At 53.5% G+C, this 13,298-nt stretch overlaps 1 protein-coding gene across 1 annotated transcript in view; it reads left to right on the top strand.

Annotated features, from left to right (window-relative positions):
- Nucleotides 1-13,298, top strand: part of Crocc2 (ciliary rootlet coiled-coil, rootletin family member 2) — a 58,522-nt gene that overhangs the window by 8,128 nt on the left and 37,096 nt on the right. The window contains exons 2-9 of the mRNA XM_085843838.1: nt 3,187-3,337; nt 4,247-4,395; nt 6,542-6,648; nt 8,138-8,279; nt 11,762-11,865; nt 12,404-12,601; nt 12,943-13,039; nt 13,121-13,210. Of these exons, the coding sequence (XP_085699964.1) occupies nt 3,187-3,337; nt 4,247-4,395; nt 6,542-6,648; nt 8,138-8,279; nt 11,762-11,865; nt 12,404-12,601; nt 12,943-13,039; nt 13,121-13,210 (1,038 nt within the window). The remainder of the gene's footprint in view (nt 1-3,186; nt 3,338-4,246; nt 4,396-6,541; nt 6,649-8,137; nt 8,280-11,761; nt 11,866-12,403; nt 12,602-12,942; nt 13,040-13,120; nt 13,211-13,298) is intronic.

The following is a 13,298-nucleotide window of genomic DNA, read 5'->3' on the forward strand; positions in this document are numbered from 1 at the left end:
GGCGCCGCTGATGCTCCGGGGAGAGGAGGGAGGGGAGGCAGGGTCCTTCCGGCCTGGAGGGAACCTCTGAATGGAGCCAGCATCACGTCTTTAATCTGAGGACCTAGGGTTCTGTTTGCCACCGGACTAGGCCTTATTCTCCCTCCCCCCCCCCCCCCCCCCCCCCCCCCGTCAGTGCAAAACAGAAGACTCGGGTAGCGATGGCTGGGCACTTCCCGCTCTAAACTCTTAGAAAGGCAGGAGCGGCCTTGGTGGTCTGAGCACCCGGAGCCTGCCTGGCCAGGGAGGAAGTAGCAAGGGGAGCCCGGCTCCTCACCAGTGGAGCCGCTGCACCCAAGGAAAACTGTTTACCACCCACTCAGAGCGAGGCTGGGAGGTCCTCTGGAGGAAAGAGAAGTGAGGGCACCTTCCCAAGACCACCTAGGGGAGTTAAATGCAAAGCCTTGGAGAAGGTTAAGTCTTTTCCCAGCCTGAAGCGCCCTGGGCTCACTCACTAACATCATCTGACCTTTGCAGGGCTCTCAGGGACCAGGACAGGCTCTGTCCAGAGCTGTGCAGAATCTGGATATTGGAGTGACTCCAGTCTGGCTAGCTTAAGAGAGGAATGGATACATTTAGGATGCCTAGGTGAAAACCATGGCTTATCTCCACAGAGGATTCAGACTGGGAAGAGGCCTAGCTACGGTTGAGAGGACCGGGTAAGGATGATGGGGGTACCTGGAGAAGCAGGGCCTCCTCACCAGCCCAGGCCTGGGAGTCAGAACCAGGAGAGCTGCAGACTAGAAAAGGCCTCCAATGAGCTGGGAGTGGGGAGGCTTCTGAGTGTCCTCAGGGGACTCTGGGTAGGAAAGGGATGGCGAGTCCCACTGTGGAAGAGAAGGTGACTGCTGTCCTGAAAATTTTTGGAAGTGGGGGCCCCTGGCATCAGTCATGGGTCATTAAGGCATTGCCTTCAACTCAAACATCCTTCATGGACAGGGCAGGTTGGCCACTGTGGGCTAGTCTTAATCTTCAGTCCTTTATCCTATACCTGGAAGCTTCCTGCTGTCACAGAACAAGACTGCCCACAGGCCCTGACAAGGTCTTCAGCTCAGGGTCATTCCTTCCCCCAAGACATGTGCCTCCCCCAAGAAATCCTGCTGAGAATCTGAGACCCTATAGACCGCGTCTAGGTAGGAACCATAGGTGGGTAAGAAGGTGTTCCCGTGGTGTGGGTGATCTTGAGTTTCAGAGACTTACAACCTGAATTTCCAAAGCCAGAGGCCTATAGCACTAAGTGTCAGTCAGCAGACTCGTGGCTCCGAGCTCTCAGTCAGAAGCTTACTGCTTGAGGTGCTTGAGGCAGACAGAGGTCTAGTGTTCTGGGCTCAGAGAACCTGTCAGTATCCTTAGTTCTAAGCACCCAGACTCCTGCCTCTGAACCCCTCAGGACCTCTCTCCCAAATTCTTCTGTGGCTTTCAGTCCCTATAGTCCAGGCTCTGCCCTTTGGCTCTCACTGATTTCAGCTCCTTTGCTACCTTGAATTTCTCCGTTTCTGCCCTCCGTGGCTTTTGTGAACACCTCTGCTTTCAAGGCCTGTGTTGTATCTATTTGAGTTCATGGCTTCAGATGCCAGGGCTCTTGGCTCCTGGACTCTTTGGGGGCCTTTAATGCTGTAGCCGCTGCTAAGGCTAGGAAGCTCAGGATCTTGTCTACAATTCATACAGCCAGCCCACGCTGCCATACAGCCAGCCCACGCCGCCATACAGCCAGTCCACGCCGCCTCACTCACACAATAAGGACCACAAGTGGACAAACAAACCATCGGAAAGGAGGTTTTTATAGCAGCAGCCAGCAAGCTGCTGGGATGTCTGGAAAATGCACCACACGCTTGTGGTCAGCCAGATACAAGCCCCATGCTGCTCAAGCCCTGGGCTCTTTGTTGAGTTGCTGGAGAAAGTGCTCACCCTTTAGTATGAGAGGCAACACCTACAGAGTGAGCGGTGTCGTCGGGAGTTCGTCTCACATCCCTGCCGATGACCAAGAGTCATCGACACCAGCACACGACTTCTAAATCAGGAATTGCAGTCCCAGCACCGCAGGTTGTGATGTTTTTAGCAGCCGTGGGGTGGCTTCCTGGTGATGTTCATGGAACATTCAGAGCAGCTGGACTACCGTGATAACAGTCCAGTTGATTGCCAAGAATGAGGCTGGCAGCTTAATGGCTCTCTGTCCAAGGCAGCCAGGCACAAGGGAAGAGTGACTACTGTCACAATCAAATCTCCTAGCCCTTAGCGGCCTAACTTGTTTGAAGGAAATCACGAAAGGGTGCTTACAACGAAGACTCTGTCATCGATGTTAATGTCCGTAATGTTGGAAGGTGGCCTTCCTAGTTAGATCCCTCACGAAGAGCCAGGCCCCTCTCATGTGTCTCACCAGTATTCTAGGATGTTATGCTCACACTGCACCTATGTGGTTTTCTCTCCTGACAGCTCACTAGCTCAGGACCCACCAAGAAAGTGGGCCACTTTAGCTCCCCTCTGGGGTAGGCTGAGGGGGACATCTCTGAGATGTTCTCAGAAGTAAGCACCCTCTGCTGACCTTTGTCACCTTGTGCCTGTCTAGCCTCACAGGGTCCAGCACACCCTGTATGATGGCTGGGCCTCTCTGAACTGGGCTTGGGTTCTTGGTCCTTTACCTGTCGTGTCCCCTTCCTTCCCCAGGCTTGTGATCACCAGGCAGGCTTTAGGAGCCTCCCCATCTCTACTGGGCAGATAATCCTAACCATTCCAGGTGGGGAAGGTGGTGGAGAGTTTTTCTGTGAACAGACACAAAGGCACCTGCCCTGGGTATCCCAGAGAAGCTGACATGAAGAGTCGGCCCAGGACTCAACGCAGCCCGCTTAGGGTTGGGAAGAGTGAGCTAAGCTGACCTTGGCCAGGAGTCCTTTCAGATACCCATTCTCTTGATTTCCTCATGTTTGCCAAAGCACTGCCAGAGACTGGCACAGTCCCACCCCACAGGTGGAGAGACTAAGGCATGTGGTTTTGGTGACCAGCCTGGCTCCAGTCTGCTATCTTCAGGACTCTTTGCTACATCAAAGTGACCTCGTGGCAGCTCCCGTTGACAGCACTGGGCTTGTGTGAGGCGCCTGCAAACTGTCCCTCCAGGGCCCATAAGAACCAGGACTCTGGGATGTTTTTCAGAAGTTGGAGGACACCATCCTGAGTCCCATGGCCAGAAGGGAAGACCGGGCGCTAACTGTGCGAGGAGAAGGTCAACGAGCCTCACCCACTCCTGTGCCAGCCCGTATCCGAGAGATCGTGTCGAGCAGCCTGGGTGAGGAGCCACTCTCAGGTGAGGCTGAGACTGCTCAGGTACCAGGGAAGCCTTACAGCGGCTACTGGAGCCTGGCCTTGGCCTCACAGCAGGCACTGGAGCCTGGCCTCAGGGAGCCATGCCATTAGGACTGCCCTGTGTCCCTGGCTGCCCACCTCAGACTCTCCCAGCCCCATATTCCCAACCACCCTCTCTTCATAGGGTCCTCGGGAGTCATGCAGATAGCCACAAGGCCATTAATCACTGCCACACGGAGCTGACCTCAGCGCTCATGACATTGTTACACCACCAGTGTCTTGATTTTATCCATCCTTGTTTTTTTGTTTTTGGGTTTTTTTTTTTTCACCATAGTGAAAAGCCTAAAGGTTGACACTTTAGGTTAAGGTTGAGCAGGGACACCCTGAGCTTTGTTTCTGTCACTCCTCTAGCCCCACACGCAAAGCTTTCTTATCAACACACTGCAGGAACAGGCTCCAAGGAATTCATCCCTACATGGAGGCCAAATCGTAGGCAGGCTCCCTGATGCCCAGCTGCACTTCTGATTCTCTCCTGCAGGGGTCTGATGACCCCTTTGTGTGGTATGGGTCTGTCTAATCTGTCTCCTAATGCCCCAGGCTAGCACTGGGCACTGGGAAAGGACAGAGAAACACCACTGCATAAAGCAACTTCCCTCTGTGGGCAGGGTCCTGCTACCCTGAAGCAGCAGTCCCACTACGTGCAGACATGGTGGGTGGTACCCAGTGTCCCCCACACATGCTTTAATTGTTAGGGGCTTGACCTGGCCATGAATAAGTGGGGTTAGAGCTATTTACCAAAGGCAATAGGGATAGGAGGGTGCTTGGTTACAGGAGAGGAAGTGAAGTTCCTCGTGGACTGCTCCAGTTGTTTGGGTAGGGCCCTGGCCTCATCTGAATGCTATACCCACAGCGCTGCGGGAACCGCCAGCTACTACGACCCATGCACGGGAGGAGAGTGAACTCCTGCAAGAGGAGCTGACACGGTTGGAGGACCTGTTGGCCCAGGCGGATGCTGAGCGGGAAGAGCTGGCTAGCAGGTGTCACATGGTCAGCCAGAGGGTGAGTGTGCAGCTGGTACCCGCAGGCCAGTGTGCATAGCCTAGCCCTTATCAGAGATCATCCATCAAGACTGGTGATCATTGTTGTGGGCCCATCAGCCAGTCTCAGGACACTGATGGAGAAAAGGGGGCTGGAGGTAAGCAGGAGAAGCAGGAGATGTCCCCCTCGGGTGTGTCTCTCATCTGCTCCAGGATCCCTGTGGTCCAGGGCCTTACCAATTATAACCACAAAGCCAGCTTCTGAACAGAGGAGAAAGCTAGGAATGACAGTCCCCAGAACCCAGGCAGAGCTTGTAGGTCCAGCCCTCCTCCCGACCCCAGCCTGCCTCTGCTCACCAGCCAGGCCTCAGAATGGGGGGAGCGAGAGGTGACCTCTGAGCTATAGGCTCCAGCCAGAGGTTACCCAGGATGCCTGTGAGCTAGGAAGAGCCTTCTCTAGGAAGCTAGGGAAATGAGGCAGAAAGGTGAAGGCGCTTCCCAGGCCAGAGTCTTCTCATGCATTATCTTCTCCAAGTCACAGGAGCTTCAGCCGCAGAACCAGGCACAACAGGCACAGAACTAAGTGAGAACAGCCCATGCAGTGTTGGGGGAGGGGTTCTGATTCCCAGCATCGATGGAGCCAGCCCTAGTTCTATGTGGTAGGACAAATGAAGACACCAAGGCTCAGCTCTGGCTAGTGGTCCCCTAAGGTGATGGTTCTCAACCTGTGGGTCGCTACCCCCTTGGGATCATACACCCCACGTATCATATATTTACATTATGATTCACAACAGTAGCAAAACTACAGTTAGGAATTATCAGTGGAAATGATTTTAGGGTCAACCACAACCTGAGGAATTCAATGGAAGGGTCACAGCATTAGGAAGGTGGAGAGACACTGCCCTCGGGCCATAGAACCATGCCTGGGACCAGTGCTGGCCCAGGTCTGCTCTTTCTATGGCATGGAACCAGAAACCTGTGGAAAAACCCGAGGCACACATGAGGGTCCTAGAAGAGTTCCTAGTGCGATCACACTAGCCCTGAGGTGCCCACCTACCAATGGGTCCCGGCTTTCTGATGCCCTTCCCACCACACCACTCTATGGGAAATGATTTTTTCTTCAGCCCCCACCTGAAGAGTCCCTCTAACAAAGACCGTGAGGACCCCCTTACAATGGCTCAAGAGTCTGCTCTTCCTGTGGTGCATTCCGGGATAGGGAATCTTCCTAGCATAGGGCGGGAGATGCTGGGAATGGACTTCAGGGAATAGAAGCCGCAGAAGGCCTTCCAAAGATTAGTAAACTAAGAAGCTATGAGTCAGAGCTCAGCTCACAGCCAGCTAGATGAGGGTGCCGGCAGACCCAGCCCCGAATTATGCCCCAGCACACTGGTGGGACAGGGTGAGGGTCTTGTTGTCCAGCCTGGCCTCTCCAGGTGACACTACAATCCATTATAATTGAAGCCCCCTGACCCCAACTGTCACATTGCTGGTGGCTGAGAAGCAGGTTCTTGGCCATCAGACACTCCTGTGTCCCAACCCCATCCTCCTGTTCTTTGTGCCTTCCTCCCAAGACTTCCTTGATTCTGTGATGTTCTGGGCTCTGGGTTCAGATTCCCCCACTGTAGTAATACTGGCTGAGGAGCCATGGGCAGTAGGCCTTGGGTGTGATGTCCTGAATCCCACATTGGCCCCTTGGGATAATGCTCTGTGTTGGTAGCAAGGAGACTTGGCACCCATGTGAATATGTTCCCACCTGCTAAGATTGAGAGGAGGAGGTGCAGCTTGGGAAATAGGCCAGGCCAGAGGGCTCCAGATTCATGCCCCATGTAGGATGGGAGAGTCTGCTTTTCAGCTGTCTATCTTGCCCCTATGTGGCTGACATCTGGAATGCCCCAGCCACTGGGGACAGCAGTGCCTCAGTTTACTACCCTATAAATTAAATATCTCCAGGGATCCCCAGAACCCTGCCTTCTGGCAATCTCACCACTCCCATAGTATCCCCAGGCCCAATGGAATCCAAACATCCACCAGGCCTCCCCTCTCCTGGTGTGAACAGGCTCCTGGGAGACCCTGTATCCTGCCTCTGCCCAGGGTGGGTTTTATGGCAAAGATGTCATACTTAGATGACTAGGGAGAGATGGACCAGGTGGGCTCACACTCCTTGCCAGCTGCAGGCCCGCCTGGATACCACTGAGGCCCGACTTCGGAAGTCAGAGCTGGAACACAGCATGGATTTGGAGGAGGCTCTTAGCCGGCTGGAGGCCTCACAGCAGAGGTGAGACCCAGTGGGCAAGCACTCAGGGTTACAGGAGGTGCACACCCCACTATGCCTCACTCAACCCATTAGAGCTATCCTGAGTTACTGTTGCCTGTGAAAATTGGCACAGGGGAAGCACCCTGGAGGGAAGGATCAGTAGTGAGCAGAACTGGATAGCGTGCTTCTCTCCTTTCCTTCCCACTGGAGACCACTCCCATATCCTCACATGCCATGTCTCACCCCTCGGGGCCAGGGTGTGAGAAGGGAGAGAACGGGCAGTCTGCAGAGCGGGTAGCAGATTCCTTTCCTCTCCCTGTGTCACAGGCCAGGGGACAGTACAGAGCTGAGAGTTCCCTCATCACTGCTGGGTGAGTGAGACTCTCTAGTCTCCTCAGTAATGATTTATCTCTACTTCTGAGTGCAGGGAGCAAAGATATCAGAGAGGTCTGAAGCCATAATGTCCCAGCATTGAGGTCAGGGTACTCAGGAGAGCCCACCGGCAAGTGAGATCTGGCATCAGAATTAGACTGGTCCTCTGCCCACATCCTTCAGCATACATTCCCATATTCCGGAAACAGAAGCATCAATGCCATGCCTAGAGCGAGTGAGTGAGAAATCTGCTCATCACCGCACCCCCCTCCGGAATAGGTTTGGGCCAGTGGGCAGTCTCCCAAGGCACAGCCATTGCCAAATGCTCCCCAACCTCATCCCCTGAGTGTGGTGTCAGGATGCCCGCTCAGAGTACTTGGCTGGTCATCACTGCTGGTGGTGGGTTACCACAGTCAACTGTGGGCCATTGGCACACACAATCCTGGGTGCCCTTCTCTGGCTCTCCTAACCACTCTGACCACGACTCCAGAACTTCTGGCTTCAATCCTCTCTGATGTCAACAGGCCCTTTTGTTCATACTTGGCAAGAATGCACCACACCCCAGTCCCGGGAACAGCCCATGAGCCTCACTTGAGTGATCTCGCCATCACTAACATCCCGTGGTTGGCTTACCCTCCAGGAATCTGGCAGAGGGAGAAAATGCTGAAAAGCATTTTGAAAACCCATTTTGAGGGAAGAATGGCCCCGGGGGAGCCTGGTGCCTGAAAACCTCAACAGGATCCCTGGCATCTCTCAAGGAGTCCAACTCCCAGAGATGCCCAACTTCTGCCAGCCTGCCCCTCTGAGGCTCCCTTTGAGCCTCCCGGACCCTATGAATTTCTTTCTCTTCTTGGAGACAGTGGAGTGGCTAGGGGTGAGGAGGAGTTTGGGAGAATAGCATTTTGAGGCAAGAAGGATGGTGCTAAGCTGGGTCTGGGAAGAGTCCTCCTGGTGCTGGTCCAAGTAGGTTTCATTGCAGAGCAGTCAGTGATGCTCGGGAACAGAGCTGGGGCTGTGCACCTAAGTGGAGATCAGGGGCCTCAGGACTCCATTTAATCCCCTTGATTTAGGGCTCCTGGATTCTCTGTGCCTCTTTGGGAAGTCACCACACATGAAGCTGTGGGTTTTGTCCATTTAGGAGCATGGGCCTTTCCCAAGTAAACACCCTCCTTCGGCAACAGCTGGAGCACATGCAAAAAGCCAACGACACATTGGCCAGAGAGCTGACCAGAACAACACACAGCTTGGTCCGCCTGCAGCGCAAGTTGGAGCTCCAAGAGGTGCATCACTGGTCTAAGAAAGAGGTGGCCCCATACCCTGTCCCTACTTCTGCCTGTTTAATTTGGTACCTGCAGCTTGAGGGAAGCTGGTATCATGCAGTCCCTCCTGGTGAGAGCCTCATAATCCATTTTGCTTGGTCACAGCAGCCTGTGCCATGAGGGACACCTCAGGTCCCTCAAGCAAAGGAGAACAAGACTACTAGAGGGTTCTTGAACCATTCCTGGCTCTGATGTGTGACACTGTTGATCATACAGAGAGGCTGATCAAAGGATCTGGGTTGTACAGCTGCTCTTAAGCTCCTGGCCAGAAACCACCAGGGACCCACAGTCTTGCTCACTCAAAGTATAGCATCAGAGAACAATGTTACAGACCTTGGGAGATATCTAGGTCTGGTCTGCTGATCTGTCATTGGATGTGGGACTTTCTGAGAAGGGTGTGGCCTTGGAAAGATGATACCATACAACTGAAGCTAAAGGCTTCCCTTGACAGCCCTTCTCCAAAGAAGTCTGATCACACATACAAGTGTCCCTGTACACACTAGTGGCAAGATCCCCCCCCCCAAGCCACTGGAAGAATACACTCTCTCCATATGAAGGCAGGAGCTAAGGGGGAACCCCTGGGTCTGGATCCACATAGGTCCTTTCAAACAAATCCAATCCAGAGAGCCACTGGTGCCCTTCCTTTGAGGGGAAGGCAGCCACAAAGACCCCCTGCTCTCTGCCTCCTACCTACCCCACACCTGTCATTTCTGGCTGTAGCTACAGTGGAGACACCTACTGTCACCTGCAGGAGAAGGGAAGGGAAGTACTTGCTAAGATCCAAGGAGGGTGCACTGTCTCATAGAGTGTCATCAGGAAACGGGGTCTGTCATCCTAGGAGAATTGAGCACAGGCTTGCTGAGGCAGACCCATGCCACCCACGTGGCACGCTGAACAATGCTGAACAAGGCATGTCCCCAATCACCTCAGCTTTGCTGTTTATGAGTCTTTACTCCCCCTTCCTTGGAGAACTCCTCCCAGGCAGCAGCGCCTTCCTTTCAGCCCCGGAAAGGGCTCTGTCTCTGGGCTCTTTGCTGCTGCCAACCAGGCTCTGACCTCCACTGGCCCTGATTCAGCACAAGGCTGTGGGTCTCCTTGCTCAGGTGACTTGTCCCACTTTGTCTCTGGCTGGCTGTGGGTTTCTATGACACACACCACGTGGGTTGTTTCTGCTTATCCTACTCTAGACATATCCGGCCTCTGTCCTTCCTCATGACTGGAAAGGACCATTAAATCTTTCAGTATTAGCTCTGCCCACCTCTCCCTCCTCTCCCTGATGCCAACAAGACGTCTGTGCCAATTTTACGCCATCTCTAGTGCTCAGAATCATCTGAGTTCCTTCCCCTCCCTTACCTTGAGCTAGGCTAGTTTCTTCAGCGTCCTGTTCTTGCTCATCGATGTCCCCTCTGGCATCTAATCACCTTGGATTCTTCCTCCTTGGCTGAAATTACAAATATCAGATTTTCATCTTTAGGAGAATGGATTGCATCTTTTCTAAATATTCCACCCTCTGGTCGCTGTATATCCCAAGCAGCCATTTTGTGCTTGGTATCTGATGTTGGCACCGTCTGCCATTGCCCAAAATTCTGACCCCATGGTTCTGCTGACTCCTGATCATTGTCTCTTTGTGTCTTTGGTGGTCTTGTGCTAATGGGGAACTGGTTATTTTCCTTGGGACTCTGTCAAAATTCTTTGAAACCTGGGTGAATACAGGATTTTTCCAGAAAAGATTTTCAACTGCTTTTGATGGGTGCCTGGAGGTTCCAAGGGTCTGTGAACCACACTGCAGGAGGATTTAAGCTTGAGTGTGAAAACCCAGGTGTGTGCGCTTACACTGCAAACTGCATGATAGTGCACTGCAGTTCCAAACACAGGGAAGAATTGTTTCTCTTTTTGTTCTTCTCTAACACTCTAGACAGGCAGTTTCTCTGCAAGACTGTTTGCGTGTGCACGCACACACACACACACACACACACACACACACACAAGCATATATTATGGTGTGAGCAGTGTGTTTATAAGCCTGTGTGTATGGTATGTATGGTCTATGGTGTGTATGACTTGTATATGTGAAGGTGTAAATATATAATGTATATGCACATGTGTGAGGTGTGTGGGCATGAGAGAGTCCATTGTGGTGAATGACAGTCTGAGTGTGTAAGGCTATGTGAGCATGTGAGTGTGTGAAAGCCTGTATGAGTATAGTGTGTCAGTGTGTGGTATTTGTATGGGTCTGGATCTGTGTGATGTGAACCTGCCTGCCTGTGGCTGTCTGTGAGTGTCGATATATGAGAACAGGGTGAAAATACAAGCGTGTGTTGGTGGCATGTGTGGCATGTCAGAGGTGCACCCTCGAGTCTACTCACCTTTACTATGTTCCGTGCAGCTTTGGGGTGTCCGCGATGTTCGAGGAGACCCCGCTTTGGGTATTGCTCGGCTCCCCAGAGGAAAGCAGCAGGTGCTCCCGTTGCTCCTTTGAGAATGGAGTTGCACAGTGCTGGGTTCCTCACCTGTTCCATGTCCTGACTGCACATTCCCCATGTGCTAGCCAGCTCTCAGCCTTGTCAGGAAGAGGAGAGGGCCTAGCATCGAATGCTCAATGAGACAGGAGCCAACATGTCTCATCTCTGGGATGTGACAGAGCACAACCAAGTGTCCCCCTGCTATGCACCAAGGAGTACAGACACATAGTCCTGAGGTCAGGGCACAGACATGGGGTCTGCTAAAGAGTCAGGAATGGCCTCACACAGGAAGAGGTGTGGCCCTTTGCCAGGCATTCAGAGAGTGTATTCATCTGAAAGCCATGCTGAAGAGCATTGGGTGGGGATGTCATGCAAGGACAGGCAGGAGCTAGAGGGGAGGAACTGGTTCAGGGAACCCTGTGGGGGTCCCAGAGGACAGCACACAGGACACACACCGTGACTTGGGGGTGATAGATCGGTGGCACATAGACACCAAGAGCCTTCCAGGCTGCACTGCTTCCCAAAGGCTGTAGGCACATTATTCATCACTCCACCATCACAAGCCTGCTTCTTCCTGCCTGACCTTCTCTGGTAACTCCTCCTCTGCTGGCTGCTCTAGGGTTCAATGGGAGTGTTTTTATTCACCTGGTCTCTGAGAGCTCCCTAGCATCAGACCTCCCATGGCACCCAGGGGACAGGGGAACAGCCCCTCCCTCAGATGACAGCCCTAGTGCCTGGGAGAACCTTGCTCTTCTGGGTGGAGTCTCAGCAGCCCTGTTGTCTGGGGGACAACACTCTATTGCTATGGTAGGATCTGGGAAAAGTTTTCTCCTGGTGGGCATGACATTGTCTCCCATCTGGGGTTGGGAAGCGAGGCTCTGAGACTTAATAGCTAAAAACAGGGTCCCCTTCCAACCCAGGGGTGGGGTGGCAGAAGAGAAAGGAGACATGGCCTGAGTAGATACAACTTCTTGCTCTCAGAGCCAAAGGTTGAGCCTAAGGCAACCTCGAGACATCCTTCCCCTGTGGAGACAGGCCAAGGCTCTGCAGAAACACCTGGCTGAGCTTCGGGCATCCATTGAGAGGTAAGCAGATGTGCTCACTGAGTGGTACTTTAGTGGTAGGATGGGGGTCCCTCCTAGGCTGCAGTTGTGCTGGCTTTAGCTGCCCTGTGGGTAGGTGGGTGGATGAGGGGAGAGCGGGAGTTATAGAGAATGTGGGAGGAGGGCAGGGGATCGGTCTTCTCTAGATGGGAGGGTGGACATTGGCCTTCGTATGGTTTCAGAGATCCATCAAGTCTCTTCTGGATACTTCACAGGGAACTGCCCTAGGCATTCCCAGTGGCCATCAACATAACAGCACCCCATTTACACAGGAGGAAATGATAAATACCAGAAGCCAGTATCTTACTCCAAGTTGTCCTTTCTGGTTGGATCCATCCCTGCTCACTGTTTTATTTGCCTTTACCCTTGCCATTCTATGGCATACAAACTGACTCACAGAAACTGTCCATTGTTCATGTGGCCTGCCTCTCCCACTCTGAGGTCTGGCTGACAGCGTGCTGGGCCCCACGCTCACAGCAGGATCATGAGGCTCAGCCAAGATACTACTCTCATATCCCAGGGGTCTCACAGATGTTCAGGCGGACATGACCCGGACGGCCCAGCGCTTGCATATGGCCTGCCTGAGCCTCGACTCCCACCTGCGGCTGACAGCCAGCAGCATGACCAGTGACCTGGAACAGCGGCTGAGGGAGCAGGCTAGGGAGATGCTCCAGCTGCAGGGCCAATGGGCCGCTGAGAAGGTGGCACTTCAAGCCAGGTGGGCCACCAGCTCGGGCTGGCTAATGCAGGGAGGCCCAAGAGGCGCGGGCTTGAGATGAGGTGGGAAGAGTTTTCCAGGTGATTTTCCCCAGCATCCTGACATGGGGCTGCAGATCTGAGTTGGTGTGAGACCATGAAACAGGACAGCAGAGCTTAGAATGGGTGCTTTATTCCCCAAAATAGTGAGAGTTACCAAAGTTCTATAGCAGAGGAGGCATGCAGTCGGGACCCAGACTGAACTATATCCTTGGCACTGTAAGGAGGCACATCATAGGGAGGAGTCCTGATGGACCCACGGCATCCTCGGGGCCTTCATCGTCACCCTGATTCCCTCTCCAGACTCTCAGAGCAGACACTGCTGGTAGAGAAGCTCTCTGCGCAGAAGGAGCAAGGAGAGAGAGCCATCCTGACACTCAAGTCTGACATCCAGAGACTGGTTTGTGGGACAGGGAATGGGGAGCCGGGAGCTGGTGCTTTGCCGTGTGTGTCTGCTCGGCTCAGGGGTCTCTGCCCACAGAAATCCCGGCGCAGTGGTGGCCAGCTGGCAGTGGATGAACTGAGGGATGAGGTTGAATCCCTGCACCATGTCCTGGCCAGCATCAAGGAGGTATGGCCTTGCCTGGTGCTTTTCCTGGGTGCAGAAGACCTGTGGGGACCCTGATTTTAGCTGGTCCTCGTCCAGAAAGTCCTGTTTA

Source organism: Mus caroli, unplaced genomic scaffold, assembly GCF_978045245.1.
Source record: "Mus caroli unplaced genomic scaffold, Mus_caroli_1 scaffold_1, whole genome shotgun sequence".
In the NCBI taxonomy this organism is placed as follows: domain Eukaryota; kingdom Metazoa; phylum Chordata; class Mammalia; order Rodentia; family Muridae; genus Mus; species Mus caroli.